The 24,208-nt window shown below is 36.3% G+C and overlaps 2 protein-coding genes across 3 annotated transcripts in view; one reads left to right on the top strand and one right to left on the bottom strand.

The window, feature by feature from the left end:
- The window catches only part of KIAA0895 (KIAA0895 ortholog), a 34,089-nt gene extending 28,234 nt beyond the window's left edge, over positions 1-5,855 (bottom strand). Inside the window, exon 1 of the mRNA XM_039336789.1 lies at positions 5,426-5,855. Within this exon, the coding sequence (XP_039192723.1) occupies positions 5,426-5,450 (25 nt within the window). The 5' untranslated portion in view covers positions 5,451-5,855. The remainder of the gene's footprint in view (positions 1-5,425) is intronic.
- Positions 5,856-10,968: 5,113 nt separating this feature from the next.
- The window catches only part of ANLN (anillin actin binding protein), a 55,430-nt gene continuing 42,190 nt past the window's right edge, over positions 10,969-24,208 (top strand). The window contains exons 1-8 of one of the 2 annotated variants that reach the window (XM_039336784.1): positions 10,969-11,166; positions 16,501-16,654; positions 17,475-17,735; positions 18,719-19,047; positions 19,432-19,624; positions 20,869-21,059; positions 21,175-21,282; positions 21,541-21,652. In XM_039336784.1, the coding sequence (XP_039192718.1) occupies positions 11,149-11,166; positions 16,501-16,654; positions 17,475-17,735; positions 18,719-19,047; positions 19,432-19,624; positions 20,869-21,059; positions 21,175-21,282; positions 21,541-21,652 (1,366 nt within the window). In that variant the 5' untranslated portion in view covers positions 10,969-11,148. The remainder of the gene's footprint in view (positions 11,167-16,500; positions 16,655-17,474; positions 17,736-18,718; positions 19,048-19,431; positions 19,625-20,868; positions 21,060-21,174; positions 21,283-21,540; positions 21,653-24,208) is intronic. The other variant, XM_039336785.1, reaches the window with a different exon arrangement.

Here is a 24,208-nt window from a genome sequence, read left to right as displayed (position 1 = left end):
TAACTCTTGGGTCTTGCTCCTCCCACCGGCGATGATGCATTTCCAGAAGAATTCTCTTTGGGCTCTTTTTTACGTTGCTCCTTCTCTTTACGCTTATAAGCTGCACGAGTCATCCTCTGCTCTTTAACCTCCATCTGGCGTTGCCTTTCAGCTTGTATCATCCCAGCGGAAACCAAACCTAATGCCTCAGATTGCTGCTCGACTTCCTTGCCACTCGGAGATTTCTGACCAGATGGAGTTGAGCCTGCACCCAGGACCGAAGTATAAAACTCTCTAGCTTTGTCAACTGTATTCAATCTGTAGCGTGTCCCCGCATGGCTCAAGACAATACCCATCGGAATTTCCCATCTAAATGGCATCAATCTGGCTTTAAGCTCATTGGTTAAAAAAGCGAAGTCTTTCCTGCTTCTTAAAATTTTGGATGGGATTTCCTTTAGAATGATAACATCTTGGGCAGCAATCTGAAATCTTTTGTTGTAAAAGGCTTGTATAATCTCATTCCGCAGGGACTTCTTTGTAAAATAAATCACCACATCTCTAGGCAAATTCTTCTGCTTAGCAATCCAGGAGTTGAGTCTATAAATTTTTTCCACTTCTCTATGTAATTCTCCTTTATCCATATCCAAGGCCACCGCCAGATCAGTAAGGACCACCTCCACCAAATCTTGATTCATATCTTCCTTGAGGCCTCTAATCCTCAGGGCATACTCCATCTGTCTGTACTGAAACATCAAGATATCTTCTTGTGAGGACTCCACCTTCCTTTCCACATCTTGAATTTTATCATCAAAAGAATCAACTTTGTTTTCCACTTCCTCAAGCCTTGCATCGAGCTTAACCACCACAGTAGCCAAACCTGAAAACTTCTTGTCCTGCCTTCAGATGCTTTGGAGAATAGCTTGACTCCCTCTTCTTTATGGCAACTCCTGAGATATTGGAACACTGCTGTCATGTCATCCCTTGTCCTTCTCTTCTTTAAACTAGACCAGGGGTTCTCAACCTTGGCAACTTTAAGACTTGTGGACTTCAACTCCCAGAATTCCTCAGCCAGCAAAGCTGGCTGAGGAATCTGGGAGTTGAAGTCCACAAGTCTTAAAGTTATCAAGGTTGAGAACCCCTGAACTAGACATACCCAATTCCAGCAATTGTTCCTTATATGTTTTAGCCTCCAGTCCACTAATCATCTTTGTTGCTCTTCTCTGTACTTTCTAGAGTCTCAACATCTTTTTTACATCATGGAGACAAAAACTGGATGCAGAATTCCAAGTATGGCCTTACCAAGGCATTATAAAGTGATATTAACACTTCATGTAATCTTGATTCTATCCCTCTGTTAATGCAACCTAGCACTATGTTGGCTTTTTTTGGCAGCTGCAGCCACTGCTGGCTCAAATTTAAGTGATTGTCCACTAGGGCTCCAATATCCCTCTCACAGTTACTACTGTTGAGCAATGTACCACCTATACTGTACCTGTGCATTCGAGTTTTCTTGCCTAAATGTAGAACCTTACTTTTTTCACCATTGAATTTCATTTTGTTAGATAGCGCCCAGTGTTCAAGTATACCAAGATCTTTCTGTATCTTAAGCCTATCTTCTGGAGTGTTGGCTATTCCTGCCACTTGGTGTCTTCTGCAAATTTGATGACTTCCCCTTTTATCCCCGCATCCCAATCATTGATGAAGATGATGAAGAGCACTGGGCTGAGAACAGAGCCCTAGGACACCCCACTACACACTTTCCTCCATGTAGATGCAGTTCGATTGAGGACCACACACTGAGTACATACAGCCAGTCAGCCAGCTACGAATCCTTTTGGTGGTGATGCTGTCTAACCCACATTTTTCTATCTTATCAAGTAGTAGGTTGTAGACTACTTTATCAAATGCCTTACTGAGGTCCAAGTAAATTATATTCACAGCATTCCTCTGGTCCACTAATTTTGTCACCAGTCAAAGAATGAAATAACATTTGCCTGGTGTGATGTTTTTGACAAACCCATGTTGGCTTTTGGTAATGACTTTGTTTGCCTCTATTTGCCCCGCTAATTCATTGCTTGATTATATTTTCCAGAATCTTCCCAGATATTGTGGTCAAGCCGATAGGTCTGTAGTTTCCTGGATCCATTCCCCCCCTTTTTTTGAAGATGGGAACTACATCAGCTCTTTTCCAATCCTCTGGTAGTTTCCTGGTGCTCCAGGATCTTTGAAAGATATACTTCAGTGGTTCTGAGATCACATTTGCCAATTCCTTCAGAACTTTAGGGTGTCATCTATCTGGTCCTGGTGATCGGAACTCATCTAGAGTAGACAGGTGTTCATTTACCGTTTTCTTATCTATCTTAACTTAAGTTTCTAATCTTATTTTTATGGTATTGTTTTTCATAGGTCGGACTGTTTTTTCCCTTTGCGTAAAGATGGATGCAAAAAAACAAGTTAAATAGTTCTGCTTTCTCTCTGTTGTTTGTCACCTTCTTGCCACTTTCTCCCACTAATGGACCGATCATTTCCTTAACTTTTTTCTTGTTTTTTACATGTTGAAACAAGTTTTGTTTTTGTTGTTATTTTTGACTTTTGTCACAAGTCTTGGTTCATTTTGAGCCTTAGCTTTCCTCAATTCATCTTTGCAGGCTCAGGCTATTTGCTGATATTTTGCCTTAGTTATGGTGCCCCTCTTTTCACTTTTTATACTTGTCCTTTTTGTCTTTCAATTTATCAGAGAGTTCTTTATGCAGCCATGCTGGTTTCTTTTGAGAGCTGTTATTTTTTTCTTCGGTGGTATTGTGCTAGACTGGGCTTTTATAATTTCACTTTTCAAAATTTCTTGAGTTGTTTTCCCCTTGGCCTTGAGGACTCTCATCCATGGAATCCTTCCCAAGCTCTAAGTTTATAGAAATTATCTCTTAAAGTCTATGACACTTGTTAGCTGGCTATGTTCTATTGCTTATGCTTGCATAATGTTGAATTCCAATATTGAATGATCATTCCCCCCAAGGCTCCTGTGACTTCAACACCTTCTATCATTTTACCTCTGTTAGTGAGAATTAAGTCCAATATTGCTGATCCCCTAGTTCCCTTCTCTACTTTTTGTCTGCTAGGTTGTCAGGAATCTGTTTGATCTTCCACTTGGTGCAGAGTTTGTCTCCCAGTTGATGTCAGGGTAATTAAAGTCACCCATTACTATTGTGATGTGCTTCCTACATACTTTAGTTAATTAACTGACTAGCAAAACGTTCATTTATTTCCTCTGTTTGGTTGGGTGGCAATGTCATTTTTTCCCCTTTTATATTGATCCAAATGCATTCAAGATAGTTTTCATCATTGTTGTGCTCTATTTCTGTAGAGATGTAGTTATTTTTTATAAAGAGAGCAATCCCACCTCTTTTATTTGGTCTGTTTCTTTTAAATGATTTAAATTCCTCTGACTGTGTGTTCTATTTGTGGGTTTCATCTCATCAAGTTTCTGTAATGGCACAATATCATGTCTGCCCTCATTTACCTGAACTTCTAATTCACCCTTTTTATTGCTCATACTCTGTGCATTGGTGAATAGATATTTGAGTCCTTTATGACTGATCCTGTGTTTACTTTCTATATAACCTGTGTGGTGCCTGAGTTCCCCTATTTCCTTAGCACCTGTTTGATTAGTGCACTTAGTGTGGCACTCACTATTAAAAGCTATAAAAATTTTATTATGTCCTTTTTAGTATCATTACAATTCCATTCCCTTTAGTCTCATGCCCTGATTAATATAATATAAATAATATAATTTAACCACTTCAGTTCAGGTATATCTAGTAATTTTCTTTAAAAATCCAATTTATACCTCATTTCAACTCTGAAATTTTATGTTTTCCTTGGTTTGTGATTGCCACACTCTGCTGAGGTAGAAAAACTGAGTAGATTCAGTGATTCTGAAACCAACATTGATGGGTATAAAAACTTTTGGTGGGATGCTGATGAAACCAAAATGGGAAGAATGAAATTTAAGAGTAATTCATAACAAGAGGAAAGGGAATCTGCAGGCCAGTCCATCTAAAACAGAAAAAAAAACCCTGGAAGAAAGCATTGTACAGGTTTATGTTTTATAGCCAATAAATATTTGGACAGTTAATGCCAGCTGATGGAATTTCTCTCCTCAAGATGGCTTCTTTGAAGTATCTGAGGGACAATGTGGCCAGATCAAAAGCACAAGGAAGTCTGTTCACTGATAGTGCTAGCATTCCTTGTTTTACAAGAACAGCTGCAACTGGAACGTTTGCAATATTACTGAATTTAAATATATAGATTCCATAATAGGAGAGGGAGAGTTCTTGCAACTCATGTGACCTGCTCAAAGAGGCTTCCTCAAGTGAGTAATTTAATACAGGAATGAGTTGAAAACTCCCCAAAATTTCATCTCTTGAAATCCTATCCTACTCAGAGCAAGTTATTCTCCTTCTATACACAAAAGAAAATAAAACAATCTGGCAGCAAAGGAAATGTCTTTCTCAGGACAAAAAGGAAGGGAATTGATTTGACTTAGAGTTACCACAACAGCATTGTAAACATCCAGGCAGGCATTAGATGACAGAAAACAGATATATAATACTCCAATTCTTTGATGGCATCTTGTAGCCTTGATGTGTGCAGGCCAGAACTGGTAGCCCTAACATGGTTGCAAACAACTTCAACCATATAGAGCATGGCTATTAATTTACCTGTTTGTATATAAGGAGGAAAGGAAATCATCTTTCCATGAATCTTTCGCCATAGTAGATCTCAGGAGTTTTTCTGTCTATGCAAAGAGAAAAGGATCCTCTTTTTTCTGTATAGACAGATCAATGTTTGTTTATATAGATTTACGTGTGTTTCTCTTTGTGTGTGTGTGTGTGTGTGTGTGAGAGAGAGAGAGAGAGAGAGAGAGAGAGAGAGAGAGAGAGAGACCGACCAAACTGTGTCTGATTATGGTAATGCTATCTCTGTAATTATGCAAAAAATACCCATACTAATCTTGAAAATAATAAAATAATTTACTTAAAACACATTACTCCATTAGGTAATTATGTGAAAAAACAATTCCCAGTTGAGAATAAATTATGTGCTTTTTTTAATCATTACTGTGCAGAGTTGATATATTTTCAATTAAATCAAGCCCATATTACTCTACTCAACGGAGTTCATGGGACTGATCTAATTGCTCTCTGTTGGATTTAAATTCTTCTCAGAAATGACACATTGCTAAAACTGAACTTAAAACGATCTATTTGAAGCGGATCTATTTGAAATCAATGGGACAAGCGGTAAGGATTAATTTGCGCCCTATTTCAATAGGTTTTCTTGGATTGCAGTAACTGATGCTGGATCCAAACCTCTTTCTTCCCGTCGTTTTATTACTATAAGGATCTGACGGATGAGGAAACAAAGACCGTGCGGCATTATTACTCACCAGTGACTCGAATAGACTCGAGCATCCTTTAGCACGTGAGGTGTAGATTACAAAGGGATCTCGCCTCCTCACTTTTTACCCGGGCACTATTCTAAAATTTCGGGGGCAGTTCCAAGGGGACAGTTGGATAGAACGAACACGGGGAATTAGGACAGAAGTTCCTGGGCTTCTGTCAAAATTGTAGCAATGGAACAAGGCGCTGAACAGCGGCCACAGCAATTCGAAAGGCCGCTTCCCTTCCTTTCCCAAGCTCCAAGCAGCGGCTGGACCGACTCTTTCGCTCTTCGCCGGCCGTTTCTTTATACGGGGTCATTGGAATCGTCAGTAGCTGCTGGCTGGCCTAGTTGCTAGGACACCCCCATTTCCCGCAAATCACAGAACAGCTCCCGTAAGGAAACTGTACCACGATAGCTTGCAGATGCGCAGTGCGACTGGTAGTTCAGGATCTCATCGGAAACCACATTTCCCAGTATACAATGCGCCGAGAGACACACGTGAGTATGCTGGGAATTGCGGTCACCGTAAATGGAGCGTGATTGGATCAGCAGAGCACGTAGCCGCTATATTATGGTTATGGTCGACTGTTTATTTATTTATTTATTTATTTATTATTGAAAGTTTTTAAATTTTACAAAACAATACAACCCTTCCCCGAACCTCCCCAACCCTCCCATTCCCTCCACCGACCTTCCCAGAGCTGAATATAGGCTTAATTGAAATTTCTTCAAAAAATCTTTAAAAAGATTTAAACCATGAATAAATCTAAATACATTAATTAAACAGATTATAAGATACTTAACCATAATATATATATTAAACATAAATACAAAAAAATACTTAAAAAGAAATAGGAAAAAAGAAAAAAATAAAAAAAATAAAAAAATAAGGTCTATAAAATATTTTAAATTTTTAAATATGAGTTATTGAAAAGCTAAATAATATTTTTTTATATCCAACTTATATTGTATAAAGTCTATCCATTTTTTCCATACCACAAAATACTTCTCTTGCGATTGATCCTTCAAGAAAGCCGAAATCTTTGCCATTTCCACCAAATAAGAAACTTTAAAAAACCAGTCTTGCAAAGTAGGCAAAGATTCCTTCTTCCAACATTGCCCTACTAACAACCTTGCCGCTGTAATTAAATTTAACATCAATGTAGTCTCTTTAGTATCACAATCAGTAACAATACCTAACAAAAACAATTGTGGGGTAAATTTTACCCTCCTTCTAAAAATTCTTTGAATATTCCACCATATCTTAATCCAAAAAGCTTATGGTCGACTGTTTATTGACGGTTAAATTTCCAGATAGTTTGATTTAATTTTCCATACATTAGAGATTATGGGATTGGAGTTGGTCTATTGCAAAGGAAATGTAACTCGCTGGGAAGACCTGTCAGTGGACGGGAAGGCTACTGTCCTGCTGAGAAAGCCAAACACAGGAACATAGACTCTTTAGGAGCGGATTGGTTATCTCAAGGATGCTTTTTCACAAGACAACTGGACTTTCTTGTGTTGTTTTTGTGTGTGAAGATTTTCGCTTCTCATCCAAGAAGCCTTCAGCTCTGACTGGATGGTGGGGAATGGAAGGATTTATACTCCTTGCAGACAACTGTTCATTTGCATTCTTTTAGTGAGTGTTAAATCTACCTGGAAGCTTATCTATGTCTTCAGGGTCACCTGAGTTGCACAAATGGGTGTGGAGCCTTATTGGAACTGTTGAAAGGACTATATTGGAGATTGGAGATAGACGATATTGAATCCTTCTATCTCTTGAGAGAGAGCTGTTCAGTTTTGACATAGATGGCCTCTTTAACCCCTCTTTCAAACCAGCGGCCCTCTCTATGCAAAATGTGGACTTTGCTATCTTCGAAAGAGTGGCCTTTGTCTTTTAAATGCAGATGGGCTGCTGAATCTGGTCCTGATGCGTTTGTTCCCCTATGTTGTGCCATACATTTATGAAGTTGTTTCATTTCCCCAACAAAATGAAACAATAGCTTCATAAACGTATGGCATAACATAGGAGAACAAAACCAGTAGGACAAGAGTCAGCAGTCCATCTGCATTTAAAAGATAGAGTTGGTTGAATCTTGTTGATACTATAGAATAGCAGGGCTATAGACGACTGGAAAGTAAAGTAAAATAAAATCCTGCGAAACATGGCAAACCATTTTCATATTACTATCAAGAAAATTACACAGATATGTTCATGCATTCACCAGGAATAAAAATTTGTCAGACACTTTTACTTGAAATTAATTGAGTGAGATCAGTCCACTGAACCATTTTCTTATAAACTGTTTTTAGTACACATGTCATAGGTGGCATACTTGTGTGGGAAATCAGCCCCCCCGAAGGAAATATTAAAAGGGCAGAATATTATATTTCGTCAAAGGATCTTAAAGAGGCAGAAAAGCATGCCCAGTTTTTCTTAATAGCCCCAAATCTCCCTCCCCCAAGCAGAAACCAGCTCTGTAGAAATGCAGATGTGATAATCCATTCAGGAAGGTTGGAGCCCTCCAGCTAGAAGCTTAGGAAGACAAAGACACCTAAAATCTACATACAAACTCTAAGACAGGACATAATAGGATTAGTCCATAGATGCCAAAGGGGCATACTCAGACTCAGGTCAAAGTACATGATACAGGAAATACAAAGCCTCAAACAGGAACAAGAACTTCAAGAGCCCCAGAGGGTATAAAAACCCACTGCCTACATGTGCTCTCTCTCTCTTTTCTTCTAGAGCCATCTTTCTGTCTGGCTCTCCTCGTCAATAAACTTTCTAAAGCAGTCGCCATGTTGTTTATTCCCAGCTTGGACTGAACCCTGATGAAGAATTTTCCTTCAACACTTGCTCGTACATAATGATGACTTCAGATTATATTCTTTTGCAGACTTGTCCTTGAATGATTCAAGAGTGTTGTATCATCAGTCAATCATATTTTTTTTTTGGAAGCAGCTTTGTACTTTGGGAACCTCCAAAGCCTGAATAAAACTTCTGAAGAGATTGGAAGGACTAGATATTATTGCCTTATGTCTTAATATATTAAATACACATTATTTATTTAAATAAATAAACATTATTTAGTTAGGGAAATTTACATGCTAGATACAATGCAGTCCTTACAACCTAAATTGCTATTTCATTCTGTTTGGCACTTGGGTGCCTATCCTTGGTGCACTGCAGGGGGCGAACTAGCTGTAAGGTAATCAGAATAGAGCTGGAAGAGACCTTGGAGGTCTTCTAGTCCAACCCCCTGCTCGAGCAGGAGATGCTATTCCATTTCAGACAAATATGTAATCAGAATAGAACTGGAAGGGACTTTGGAGATCTTCTAGTTCAACCCTCTGCTCAAGCAGGAGACCCTATATCATTTCAGACAAATGGTTGTCCAATCTCTTCTTAAAAACCTCCAGTGATAAAGCATCTACAACTTCTGAAGCCTATCTGTCCCACTAATTAATTGTTCTCCATTAGGAAATTTCTCCTTCAGTCCAGGTTGCTTTTCTCCTTGACTGATTACTTTTCATCCATGGCTTCTTGTCCTGCCTTCAGATGCTTTGCAGAACAGGTTGTTTCCCTTCTTTTTTGTGGCAGCCCCTCAAATATTTGAAGACTGCTGTGAAGCTACCTCTTCTCTTTGTTAGACTAACAGAATCACAGTATTGGAAGGACCTTGGAGATCTTTTAGTCCAACCCCCTGCTCAAGCAGGATCCATTTCACACAAATGGTTGTGTAGTCAAAGCCTCCAATGATGAAGCACCCACAACTTCTGGAGGGAAGTCATTCTGCTCATTTAATTGTTCTCACTGTCAGGACATTTCAAAATGTTTTGGCTTTGTTGCATGGAGGCTAAAAAAAAAAATCCAGCTTATACCAGCTGATTGGTGGCCCTTGGCCCTTGGGTTGCTGTCTTTTCTGGCCTCCTCTGCTGGTTTCAGCTCACTAGGTGTTATCTTGAACAAAGTACATCTGCTACAACCTTTCTAGCTTGGTGGCCCGGAGGGAAAGGAAGGAGCAGGCATGAGGCTGTGTGTGCGTACGAGATGCAAACGGGCAATGCTAGCCCCCATGTGATGCTCAGGACAAGGCTAGCACCTGCACAACACTCAGGACAGCACTAGTACAAGTGGAAGGGAGTTTGCACACTGGCCAGCCATTCACGCGGCCCGGTGGCCAAGGCCCTGTAGTGGACTGCAGCCCAGAGGTTGAGAACCCGTACTACAATATCCTTTTTTTGCCATGTTATTTAGAACATGAATTATTTTCCATATATCCTACTGTTATTGCTAAAGGAGATATAGCTCCATTTAATGTGCTCCAGTATATTATCAGTTAATTTTAAAAATATTTTGTTCTAATGGACTACATGCAAATATGACTTTGTATGTATACTTATACATTATGTATTTAAACATTAAATATGCTAGCTTCAGATCTCTAAATGATTCTAATACCTTGAAGATGTAAGATCAAATGAACTTATTTAAATCTTGAATAAACTTGAAGCATTTGCTACAGAAGTGGATGATAAATGACTGGATCAGTGGTTCTCAACCTTTCTAATGCCGTGACCCCATAATAAAGTTCCCCATGTTGTGGTGACCCCCAAGTGGGTGTGGCCACCAATAAGAGGGAGTAGGACAGCTAGGGAAAAGGGAAAAAAATGGCGGACAGCATGGTTTGGTGACCCCCGTGAAATGGTCATTCGACCCCAAATGGGGTCCCGACCCACAGGTTGAGAACCACTGGACTGGATAAAGGAAACATAACCAGAAAATAATGTCTGGGGATACTTTGGCTATGTTCTGTGTATGTGCATATTGATATAAATAATTCATTCTTTGAATAAAATAAAAATTAGATTAATAATGCTAATTATGTAATGAAAAGACATTGCTTTAATCTATTGCTGAAAAGCAAAGGATGGAAAAGAGCATTTGAAACATCAAGGAAATGAAAATGTTTTGTCAATCTTGCTTTCCATCCAAAGAATCTTTTTTCAAAAATTCAAAAAACTGAGAAATGTATAAATGTATAAAACTGACGACGATCTGCAATATTAGAATGTCACCGCTTTCATTTGTTTTGGAAAGTTAACGGAATTGTACGTTCCTCCCTGATTTTCAAAAGGTAGAGAAAAGCTAAAATCTCGCTGGTCTTCCTCACTAGCAGTGTTGTCCCATCGAAGTCCAATATAAATCACAAAGCATTAAGGACCCTATCTTTGTATAGGTCTACAACTAGTATTTCCTATTTCTGAAGTTCTAAGACTATACAAACGCCTTTTTTTAAGATTCCGCCAATTTCATAAACTGATTATGAACCACTACCATATAAGGATACCATAAGCCTAAAACAGGGCGGCTGTAAAATGCTAAGACGCAACCGGGGGAATGTGGCTTATGAATCATTGGCTAAAAAATCTTGTCAATCATTCTCTTCACTGTTCTACGATCGCTTTGCCGCACAATCAGTTTACAGGATTGCTAAAAGCGGAGTTCGGTTGAACTTCACATTAAGGACGAAAACCCGCGTGAGACAAGGCGGTCCGTTATGGAATTGGGATGGGCGGAGCAGCAGCCTCTTGCGAGTGAGGCTCATGCGTAGTACGCAGCTTGCCTGTGGCAGGCGCTGAAATTCAAATCTGACTAGCAGTTATCATTTGGTAAGAGTAGTGAAGTAGCTTGGTTGTAGACGGAGCGAGCGGCTTGTAAAGATGGATCCTTTCACCGAGGTACGTGATTACCCCTACGTGGTGGCTCAATGAGGTGATTTGTTAAGTGTGGCCGAGGATAAGGGAGGTGGGAAATGAGAAAGGTGGGCGAATTGTGCGATGTAGAGAAGAACAGTTTTAATGGAGAAAACCGAGTTGGGAAGAGGAAATGTTGGGGAAAGAAAATATCTGCAAGCAGACAGACGAGTTTAGAGAGCACCAAGGACTCCATATTCAATCCAGAGCGGCATATATTCGCTTCTTGAGATAGGAAAGGAAATATTACCAAGAAAGGATAGTGAAAAGGGAACCAGATACCTTCCCCCCCCAAACCTGACTTTTGCGCGATTACTTACAAGTAAAATCTAATAAATAGAGATTCGGTTTCAACTAAAAGGCCGAAATGCAAATTAATTGAATTACATTTCATGAATGCATTGCATTTCGGCCTTTTAGTTGAAACCGAATCTCTATTTATTAGATTTTACTTGTAAGTAAAAGTAGCTCCTGAGAATTTAGTCCAGTGTAGAATTACTGCATGAGTCTTTCAATTCCTCATTTCTAAAAAAGGTTATTTTTTTCTATGGGATTGAGTGCTTGATTTGTTTTAATATTAACATAGTACTTTCCATAAGTCTTCAATACATAACGCATAGTTGTCATCAAGAAGGTTTTAGCAGTTTTTTTTTAAAAGAAACATTCTCACAAACTGCGCGTTTTTCATGTCTTGACTCACCGGGAAAAAATGAACGAATGGGTGTGGCATTCCTGAATTGTTTTTCTGTTGGCTTGTCAAGATGAAAAGCAATACAAAAGCAAAGAAGTTGAGTTGCTACAAAAATTCAGTTAGAACTATTTTTATGTAACTTGAAGTTCGGAAAGTTTTCTACAGTATATTTGAGTTTCAGAGTTAAGGTTGTAAATAGAACAAGTTGATCAATCACAAACTGGGTTTCCTTTAAAATCGCTTACATTTTTAAAAATATTATAATTTGGTTCTACAAAGGTTGGGTATTACTTTTAGAGCAGGACTCAAATTAATTAAAGTAACTAAAATTTCAGAAATTCTTATTTGTATCTCATGTTCAAAGAGCTTATCAGTTATCAGATAAATAATCTAACTGAACTATTATCATATTAGACTTAAAACTGCCTTTCTTTCTAAATATTGCATAAAGATTAAAATTTAACAACCACTGATTATAGCCTGGTTATCCTATAAGGGAATAACAAACAGCTATGAAAGAATTTCTATAGATTAGAAATGAGCAAGCACTAAATAGGTGTTCCTGACAAGGGCATAAAATACACCTTTCCTGTTTTGTGTTTTCTGGGAGCAAGAGAGTCAGCCTTTCAATAACAGTTAACTTCCTAATACAGTATTGAAGGTGGGTCAAACCAGAATTCTCCTTTTTGGTTTATAGTCCCAGGACAAGGTTTTTTGTAATTTATTTGTGATTACTTTAATTTGGGATCATAGATATTGAGTCTTCTTCTCTATTATGCTAAATTTGAATATAAATACTTTTAGAAGCAAAACTATCCCCCCTTTTAATTAAATGATACAGTATAATTGTCAACAGTCACTACATTAAATATGTATTATGTTTATATGGAGAAAATAAAGTTTTACAATGTACTAAAATCCTGATAAATGACTGAGTAGTACTTAGATTACTGCACCTGGAATAATGAAAAAAATGGAATGCAACTGGCACATTTCCTAGAATAAAATACTTAGTTTACCTGTTGCATTGTAATATCATTTCAAATTGTTATTGGGCACATGAGTCAACCAAATTTAAAGAATAATGTCTTAGTAAAATTGTCCTAACATTTTATTAAAGGTTGAAGGTAATGTGTAGCATCTTTTATCTTTTCAGTGGGAAAATAGAATTGCATTAAAAGCATTTTAAATTGGAATTAACTGTGTTTAGTCTGGCAGTTTTATAGATTAGAAAATATACTATATGTTACCTGATTTGATTAGTTGTAAACAAAGACCTTATTGCTTTCTGAATGTGGTGCTTTGCTTGAACTGTCCTATTTAAAATAAAAACTTCTACCTGGATTGTCATGTTCTTCTGTTGGCTTACAATGGCTTGGTCCCTTTAATTATGACCAAGAGTTTTTGGTCTTCCTGGTGCCAAGCATTGCATGCCAAATTGTAATTCTTTGGCTTTTCATGACCAGCCATCACTTTTAATGAGCTATGTTTGTGCACTGATCTCAAAACAACAGGCTATTGATTTAAAGCTGAAGCAAATTTATCAATTTTACTTGGAAACACCTTTAGCTATTCTACATGCCTTCTTAAATCAGTCTTTTAGCTGTTGCTCCTGACTCTTGCCTTGGGGTGGCAATCCACCTAACAATTCTGAAATTTAAAAGGGCTTTATTTTGGTTAGATAAAGCCATATAACAACTGCTATTGAAGGGAGATATAGAAGATATTGTTTGATCAAATACTGTGGACTTATAGTGGAGAAATAACTGAACTGATGGAGCATGATACTTTGTACTATCCCCTGTACACAGATGCTTGCCAGAATTATTACTTCCATTCTTTTACTAAACATTGATTGTTCTAACTTGTTCTATCATAAATTGTTGTTATTACATTAATCTGATTTTATTTCTTTAACCACAGCTAAGTACTGGATATCATTTGTATACTATGTCATAATATAGTTTTTAATCTTTTCTGGGTATTTTAGAACATATATTTTTTATCCTAATTAATTATGATTTTCTTGTTTTATTTGCTGATCTGTGACCAAATAAGAATTGATTGGTTGATTATTAGTTATGAATGATATTAAATAAGATCTCATCTCAGAAGTTTTTTAGGTGTTGCTCCTGACTCTTGCCTTGGGATGGCAACTTGGCAGTTCCTGCAGCCATCACCTATCTTCTGAGGGCAATCTATGTGTACTTTCTGGCAATTAAAAAATCAAAAAAGAAAAATACTTTCAGGCTATTTAATAGAGAAGCATACTTAATTGAGAAGCATATGGTTACAGATTTGGCCCTTCTTCCTTAATCTTATTGCAGAAAAACAAATTTAAATTATATATTTTAAAAAAGATAAGGCAAAATACAGAAATGTTACAAAAGAAAATCCAAATAAACTTGAAGTGATGCTGAACTGCTGGCAATGAATGTTTTCACCCTGTGAAGCAAGAGATATTACAATTTAAGGAGTCTAGGTAACGCACAATTTGGTTTCAGAAACAATCTTGGTATATGAGATGCGCTGTTTAGCATTCAGTTTCTTGTACAGCATTGTAGAGATGTCAGTCACAGTGTTTACATGAGCTTCATTGATTCTGAAAAAGCTTTTGAGACACAGCAAACTATTAGAAATCCTGAAACAAGGGGGACTAGATGACAAAGACATCCAAATAATAAAGAATGTATATTGGCATCAGGTAGCAAATGTGAGACTAGGCCAAAAATACTCAGCTGATGCAGAAATAAGAAGAGGGGTCAGACAGGGATGTATTCTATCTCCACTGTTGTTCAATATCTGCTCTGAGTCAATCTTCAACAAGGCACTGGAGAACATCGATGCTGACATCAAAGTAAATGGTGTTTGGATCAACAACTTAAGATATGCTGATGATACAGTTCTGCTGGCCAGTAAACATGAAGACCTTCATCTCCTCATCAACAAAGTCACAGAAATATCTGAAAAATATGGCTTGAAGCTTAACACCTCAAAAACCAAGATCACGATCGTCCGCAAACAATCCGTTAATTTACCACCAATAAATTCAGAAGGAATATCACTAGAAAAAGTTGAAAGGATCACGCATCTCGGTTCTAATTTACAGGAAAGCTGGGACAAGAATAGAGAAAGCTCGAACAGCATTCTTCAAAATGAAAAAGGTCTTCTGCAGTCATGACATAAGCCTAAGACTGAAAATCAGGCTTGTCAGATGCTATATTTTTTCTATCCTGCTCTATGGAGTAGAGAGTTGGTCTCTGACAGAAGGCCATCTGAAGAGACTAGAAGCATTTCAAATGTGGATTTACAGGCAGCTGTTACATATAAGCTGGGTTGACAAGATCAGAAATAAGGTGATAAGCCACCTGGGAAAGCCAAGGGAAATCATCAAAACAATTGAAAAATGAAAATTAGAATATTTCGGATATGTGATGTGACACCCAGAAAAATACGGCATACTCCATTTAATCCTCCAGGGAAACATTGAAGGCAAATGAGGTCCAGGCAGAAGAAGAACATTGTGGCTTCAAAATCTAAAGGACTGGTTTGAACAAAACTCAGCAGCGCTTTTTTGTGCGACTGCTGATAAAAACAGGATCGCCAAGATGATCACCAATGTCTGATAATGGATATGGCACAATAAGAAGAAGAAACTACACCAGAGGGTATATCTCTGCTATGTCTCTTGAGAATGTAATGGAGGACCTCTGTCCCTCTAGATCTGTACAGGGCTGTCTCAGTATTAATGGCTAAAACCTGTTGCCTGGCAAGGATACAACCTTCAACTATATGATTCTTTCTTAATTAAGGTTAAGCTAATCTGATATAAGAGTTAGTTCAGTGGTTAAGACATCAAGCTAGAAAACAGAAAACCAAGTTCCAGTCTCACTTTAGGTATGAAGTTACCTGGGCAACCTTAGGCCAGCCACTCTCTCTCAGCCCTAGGAAGGAGGCAATGGCAAACCACTTCCAAAAAATCTTGCTAGGAGTTGAAAACTGACTTGAAATCACTAAAAAAAAAAATCTTATAATAGTGTGGCATGTTTATATAATATTGCATTGGTATTATTTAAACAATAGGATTCATAGGGTTTACAGATATATTTACATATTTTTTTAATTTAAATTTAAACATTGCTTTGATCACTTAAAACTTGTGAAATATTTGCTAGTATTGATTTATTATTTACTGTATTCTGCATTTCAGTTAACTGAATAATAAAACATAGAATAAATTTAACACCTAAGTAATCTCCCTTTTTGCATCAAAATCTGAAAAAATATAGTTAATCTTCATTTAGCGACCACAATTGAGACTGGAAATTTGATTGTTAAAGCAAAATCGCATATATGATATTATTTCAGCTTTCCTTTGCTTTACAGATATACAAAGGTACAAATAGGATTGTTGCAAAATTACTTTTTCATTACTGTAATAACTATCAATAGTTGCCAAATAAGGTACTTGCTAAATGAGAACCACCTGTATTCCAGTTGATAGATGTCGTTGTATTTATCATTGGACAAAAATCATAGCTTTGCTACTAATAAATTTTGTATTTTATACAAAATCACTATAGTTGCTAGGAAATATTTACTTGTGGTCATCCTTATGAATATTTTAGAAACTGTTAGAACGAACTCGTGCCAGGAGGGAGAATTTACAGAAGCTGATGGCTGGGCGTCCCACAGCAGGAGTCCGGAGTATGGCTCAAACAAAAAGAAATAGAGAACCTTTATCAGAAGCTGGTAATCAGTCACTTCAGTCTAATAAAGAAGGTATTTTTCACCAGTGTTTTAAAATTTTGCCAACTCTTAAACCACACTTGCCTTATATTAAAATGTCATAAGTTAAATATGGAGAAGGAGTATGCATTACAGGTTCTTGTGAGTATCCTTTCAGGTTTCTATTATACTAAAAGCGAATGCAATTACAATTTTAAATTTATTTTTAAATTTGATTTAATCCCAAATTATGTATTTGAGGAGTTATATGAGTCAGATCACTTATAAGCCCAATAATTAATTGATTATGAAACTCAAGTTTTAAAACATTCAGATTTTCCCACAGCTGTTCTGTTTTTGATGTATACAAATTTGGATTTGGATTTAGAAAGTCAAATCTTTTATCAATGATCAGTGGACATCAATGAATAATGAAAAGCCATTTTTTTTCTACCCGGTATAACTGGGTGAAAATAGCACAACCTGCTTAACAGGATAAGCTTATTAAATTAATTATGATTTTTTTTAAAAAATGAACTCACAAAGTTGTAAGATGAAATTTCAATAGAAAAATGATCTGCCCTGTCATTTCTAATGATTGGATTAGATTTTTTTCTTTTTTTTTTACAAAAATAATATGTTTGTTGTGGATTCCAAACCAAAAACATGTATATTTCCCTAATAAATTTTTTTTTTTTGGGGGAGGAGGTGTTATTGGCAAAATGATAGAAATCATAAACCACTTATAGCCAAGAAGCCTGTGAACAGATCCTATATTCTGGTCTGAGAAATCTGAATTTATTTTTAATTTAATGCTTCATTCAGTGCTATTCTAGTTACAAACGTATTCTATTTGTCTTTTTTCCCCAAAAAGCAAAGCCAAGTGCAAAGCCATCACCATCCAAAAGACATTGTTCAGACAATGCAGAAATTCCAGTTTCTAATTCAGAAAATATGCATCCAGTTAATTTACCTTCAATAAACTCAGTTCTTCCTGAAATGAGTCTTATCTCTCAGCTTGCTGCTTCATCCTCAGAAACTGAAGAACACAACGCTACATCTGAACTGACTTCTGTTAGTTCAGTTAAAACACGTATGCAGAAGTTGGCAGAACAGCGACGCTGCTGGGATAATGGTATGTATTTAATGCTAAGACATTGAAAACTAAACCTATGCAATGATATGTGCAAGCCAATACTGTGTGGAAAAGCTGTGCATGAAACTTTTTAAACATTATATTTAGTTTGGCTACAAAGTACTATCCTACAGAGGAAAAAAAAGTAATCTGACTAATAGTAGGCATGATTGCAAATGTTTAGCTAGTCTGCCAATGTCAGTTAGAAAACCAGAGTTATGTGTGTGAGCCAGTGCTTTGTTTTGATACAATTGTTACTTGACTTAGAGAAATAATTCTGCTTTGCACCATTGGGAATCGTCCTGTATACAGATAGTCCTCACTGCTCTACCATTCTCTCAGAAAGCTTGGACATTCTTCCTGCCCAGCTGTGCAGGCCCACTTATCTTCCCTTTTTATTCTGCTGACAATCACATCAACTGATTGATGTGCAGCTACTGTAGAAAACTAGAACTGAGAGAGATGAGCATCAACCCCAGCAATGTTTCAAAAGTCTAGAAAGACCTCAGAAACATCATGAGATGAGCACCAGTACTATTTCTTTTCTGAGTGAAATGAGAATGAAGGAAAGAAGACTCCAATTAGTTTTAATTACCCTTGTGAGGGATTGGGAGGTAGAAACTGGTGGCATGGAAGTACTCTCAGAAAGATTGTTCCACGAATTATTATAGATTTGTGTAATAGCTAAGGTTAAATCTCTGTCTAAAATTTATTTCTACTATATTCAGTTTTGAATACCCCAAGTCTTTTTATATTAAGTATGTTTTGAAGTATCAGAGGTCTGTAATAGATGAACTTTCTTTTCTCTGTTTTACGGGGAGGGCAAGAAGGACAAGGTAATCTCTGCTGTCCTTTGGATGGGGTGTTTTTTCTTTGCAATTAACTGAAAAGAAGGATGCATCTAAATGTATATACTCTGACTTCAGAAAGTTTGACATCTCTTCACTATATTTTAAAATGTGCTTTATTGTTTCAATTTTCAGATTTGCCTGAAAGCATTTCTATAACACCTATCTTATCAAAAGAATGTGTCATTTCTCCACCCAAACAACTTAATGCAATAACTGATACACCAATAGGAAGAAGGGGCCGTCTAGCTAATCTTGCTGCTACAATTGGCTCCTGGGAAAATGATCTAAGACATCCATCTGCAAAACAAAACAATACACAAGAACAGCCTGGTACTACTTGTTTTTCCAAATTGTCCACTACAAGTGGAGCATCTGCTAGAATCAATAGTGGTAGTGTGAAGCAGGATGCTACATCCTGTTCACAAAGGGCTGTGGATAAGTCAGCAATCTCTGGGATATTGGTAAGTTATATTTTAATGTTGTATATTTCCTATATAGACTGCTAAAATGAAGGTAAACAATACTGGATTATAATTCAAACCACGCTTAAAAAGGAATAAAATTTGTTTAAAAAGAGATTTATGAGAATCTTTTAATAAATGATAAGTACTTTACACTAAATTTGATAGAAAGTACTTTCACAGACACCTGTTCACATACTGTGGAAAAGAAAAGTTAGGGAAATAGTAAACTACTAATAGAATAGTCAAAAAAATTGGTTTTGGATTGGTGCTTTCACAGAAGAATTAATTACATCTGGAAACTATTTTATAAACAATAAAAATGTTTAAAATAATTTTAGTAGTCATTTTAAACTAATATATTTCCCCATTCAAACTATCTAGGATGGAACGAATAGTTCTGTAACACAAGCTTCAGGAGTTACTAGCAGCCATTTTAAAGAAACTGAGGTACCAAATCTAAAAGAAAAGGGCAATCTTAACTTAACACCAGAATCTCAAGAAATTCCTGCCAAAGAAGAGCCAATACAAGAAACACCCGAACAAGTTGATTACAAAGAGAAACTCAATACACCAGGTAAAAAAAATGCTTCAGTATTTTTTTATAGCATTAACTAAGTACTTGTATGCAAAGTATGTTTCTGAGTGTTACTTTTGTTGTTTCTAGCATTCCATGTGATTTAGTATTTATCTTGTTATTTATAGAATTCTTAGTGCAATTTTTTTAAATAGCTATTGAGCAATTCCACTAAGTATATAAAACCAATCACATGTTAAGCAGGGGCAAAAATCTTTTCAGGAAGTGATTTGAAATTAAGTTTGATTGTGCTGATTAAAACATACAGGTGAAAACCTGCAATCCGATGTAAAGAATGGCTTTAGCATATTCCCCTAAAATGCAGTGCAAAATAATATCTCTGGACAATGATTATTTGTAATTTCAACATTAAATATACTTAATTCTACAAATCATACACACTTCATTTTGAAACATACGCATTCTATATGTTTAATATATATTTAAAATATTTGTATCAGCCATAAGCCAATTTGGTATAGAAGTTAAGATACTGGCTTAGAAACAGAGGACTGTGAATTCTAGTCTCAGTTTAAGAATGAAAGGCAGTTGATCAATTTTGGGTCAATCAGTCTCAGCCCAGCCCACCTCATGGAGATGTTTGGTGGGGAAAATAGGAAGATGGAGTATTATGTATGTTTGCCACCTTGAGTTACTTACAAAGTTATAAAAGCAAGATAAAAATCTAATAATGTTATAATGTCCACAGAAGTGTACTAGAGTGGCACAGCAGGAAGCTATGAAGCAAGATAGTTGAGATAAAAACTTCTCTCTTCTAGACATATTAATATAACTCTTATTGCCTTGACTCAACCCAAGTAAACTAGTAATTTTTTTAAATTAGTTTTTGTGTATTTTGGGAGCATATGTTACATGATTGCAATATGATGCTGTTAATAGTCATTAACAGTACTGGTGTTTTATAAATATGAAGCCATAAAGTGTGTGTGTGTGTGTGTGTGTGTTTTTGTGTTTATTATCATGATCTATTCAAAAGACCATGGAGTTTAATGAAGGATTTGCACAGCTTGGTCCCAGAGTTTTTATGCATAAAAACATACTTTTTGGCATAGAATTAGGTTGCAAAATATGTATTGTATGCATATAATCTTTATGGGTTTAGTGAAGTCTTGGTTAAGTCTTTATAGTTTCTATTTTCATTTATGGCCTTTAGTTATTCTTTCTTGGTGATAAAGAATCTTAACTTTTTAACAAAGAAAAATCAATTATTATTATTATTATAGGAGGTTCAAGCATTAAGCCTTTACTGGAACGTTTTGGGGAGCATTGCCAAGAGTATACTACACAAAGTTCTGCTATTACAGGAGGGTACAGAACTCCAATTATCACTCCAAACACAAAGACAATCCAAGAAAGACTCTTTAGGCAGAATGAAGCATCTTCAGCGTCCAGTCTAGCCCAGCAGCTCAAACAAGTATGTACTTTAAATAACTTTGTATTTGAGATCATGTGTATTGATCAGTCTTTGACACTGGATATCTACTGGACAAATGTTCACATTACATTTATTTTTTCCTTGGTTTATTCAGGAACGTGAAAGAGAACTTGAATGTATACGAGGTCGCTTTGACTGGACCACTTTGTGGAGTGCTGAAAAAGGAGAACAACCCAAGAAAAAGCCTCAAGAGATAAAATTAGTAAGATGTTAAAATCTATTTTAAGAAAAGAACAGTACCATTTTCTCTTTAAAAAGATATAAATAAAACATTGTGATTAGTCTACAGTGCTAAAGTTTTCATACACCCTTTATATGGCACCTTGTATGAGTGTGTATGTATATTGAGAGATTACACAAATATGACAATAGAGGATGATTTTTATTTTATTATGCATATATCCCCACATGCATTTCAGCTCGTTAAAGTGGCTAAATATATTTCCCCCTCCCCTCTCAGGAGAAACCTATGACTGCTGGTCTAAAGCACTTCTCAAGTTCAGATGCCAGTTCCCAGTTAGTAGGAAAAAAGTTCAGAACATTTGAAAGAGTTGTAAAAAGCACATATCCAGGTGAGAATAATTTACCTTAAAATTGCATCTCAGTGAAAGTTAGCACATGGAAAAATTGTTTAAGAGATGCTTAAATAAAATTGTTTTTATATTTCTAGTCATCTATTTAGATTTTTTGTTTATGTGTGAGAAGGAAGAATATTTAGTAAGGCGATTGATAATATGTTGTTGAGATATTTTCTATAGATCAATAAATACTAGGTAGTTCATGAAAAAATACTGAAGAACTTAAATGTGATGGCTGTAAATCAGATCAGATTAGTTTATTGCAGTCCTAAGGCCAGATACAGTAAGATATCTATAATAATAGCATAACTGTTACATATTTTCATTTATATAAAACAGAAAAACAAATAAAATAGGATCTAAAATAATTAAAAACAGATAAAATAAAACAGAAATGTAATGTAGAAAGTTCCAAACATAATTACAGATAGTCCTCCACTTACAATCACAACTGAGCCCAAAATTTATGTTGCTAAGCAAGAAATTGTTAAGTACTTTTTGCGCCATTTTATGACCTTTCTTGCCGCAGATGTTAAGTGAATCACTGCAGTTAAGTTAGAAATACAGTTATTAAATGAATCAGGCTTCCCAATTGACTTTGCTTGTCAGAAGGTCACAAAAACTGACCACATGACCCCACGACACTGCAGCCAAATACATGCCAGTTGCCAAAGTCTGAATTTTGATCATGTGACCATGGGGATTCTGCAATGGTCATACATGAAAAATGGTCATAAGTCACTTTTTTCAATGCTGTTGTAACTTCAAATGGTCAGTAAGTGAATCAAGACTACCTGTAATGGTGCAGCAGCATATTGTACAGATGGTGATGTAATACTGGATGACTTGAGAAGATATTTCTGAGTCGTTGTCTCAAAGAAATAGTATTAAGAAGAAACCATACTCCCTATCTGGAAATTCCTTCAGTATCGGATAAATGAAGCTCTATTTAAAATCCTTATAGAGAGCAGCATAGTAGAATATGACAGAGTTTCTATTGAGCTATCACAATATGACCATAACCAAAAATATGTAAAAGTATCTTAAAATGTAAAAAAGTGCTGAGGATAATGCATCTAACTTGTCTAAAGTGAAAGCCTTATTTCAGAATTGTACTAAATGATAAATAAGATGCTAGAATGAAATCTCTTGGAAAGCTGTATTAAATACTGGGATATGTGTCCTTGCTTAATTAAATTTGTTTGAAGATCGGTATCCCAAAATCATTGTTTGAGGGCAGTTCTAGCATTATCAAAACTTAATGAGCACAAACCTCCCATAGAAAATCTCAGTACAGTTCTCGAGTTACGACCATAATTGAGTCCAAAATTTCCATTGCTTAGCAAGACATCTGTTAAGTGAATAGTGCCCCATTTTATGACCTTTTTGTCACAGTTATTAAATTAATCATTGCAGTTGTTAAGTGAAACATTCAATTGTTATAGGAATCTGGCTTCCTCCATTGACTTTGCTTGTTGGAAATCAGCTGGGGATGTTATAAAAAGTGATTACATGACTCCAGGACAGTTCAACTGTCATAAAATACATGCAGTTGCCAAGCACCCGAATTTTGATCATGTGACCATTGAGATCTGCAAATGGTCATAAGTGTGAAAACCGGTCATAAATCACTTTTCAGTGCCATTGTAACTTCAAATAGTCACTAAACAAATGCTTGTAAGTCAAGAATTACCCGTAAACACATTTTATCTAGAGCTTTTTAAAACCATGATTTAAAACTATCTTTTAAGTACAAATAGCGTCAAACCTATAGGAAGTAAAATTGACTTTAGCCAAAGATACTAAGAAACCATATTCTAGAGTGCAAATCAGTCTCTACACATAAGATGACATTTTTGATACTTTTGAGGTCTTTAGTATCAATAGTATCAACTATTTTGAATAATTTTAAGACCATTAAGCTTTGCAAAGGACAAATTTGGAAACCATGAGGAAGCTGAGGGACTATTTTAGTTTGGAAAACAGCTCCTTTTCAGTGATAAAATCTTGGGCATTCCAGGGTAAATAAAGAAGCATGGAATTGCATTCCAAGATATTTATAGATAAGTGCATGCTCAGTTTGAGTACCATTTATTTGTAATTTGTGAATTTTATGATAGCCTTGGACAAACTCTAAAGCAGGGTTCCCCAACCCCCGGTCCATGGACTAGTATCAGTCCATGGCATGCCAGCAACTGCTCCGCAGAAACGAGCAAAGCCCCATCCGTGTGATGCAGGTAGCACACAAAACCCACGCATTCTCCGGTCCGTGGCAAAACCTTTCTACGGAACCGGTCCCTGGTGACCAAAAGGTTGGGGGCCTCTGCTTTAAAGTGATGGCTTTCTGATAATATATTGATAGCTTTTTTCTTTATAGAATAAAGTGTGTAAAGTACTAGTGTTCTAAGTGGTTTTCTCATTCTCACTTGTGAAATAGACATAACAACATTGTAATGCTGGAATCAAATGCAAAATAGGTATGTGACCAGCTGAAACAGCAAGTGCTTGGATTATTGGATTTACTGTAAATAAGATTAAAAAGTAGTGATG

The sequence above is a fragment of the Crotalus tigris genome, unplaced genomic scaffold (assembly GCF_016545835.1).
Source record: "Crotalus tigris isolate CLP2741 ecotype Arizona unplaced genomic scaffold, ASM1654583v1 scf7180000017666.379230911805:20528666, whole genome shotgun sequence".
Classification (NCBI taxonomy): domain Eukaryota; kingdom Metazoa; phylum Chordata; class Lepidosauria; order Squamata; family Viperidae; genus Crotalus; species Crotalus tigris.
The sequence above is the reverse complement of the archived record's forward strand: the minus strand, read 5'-3'. Positions and strand labels throughout refer to the sequence as shown.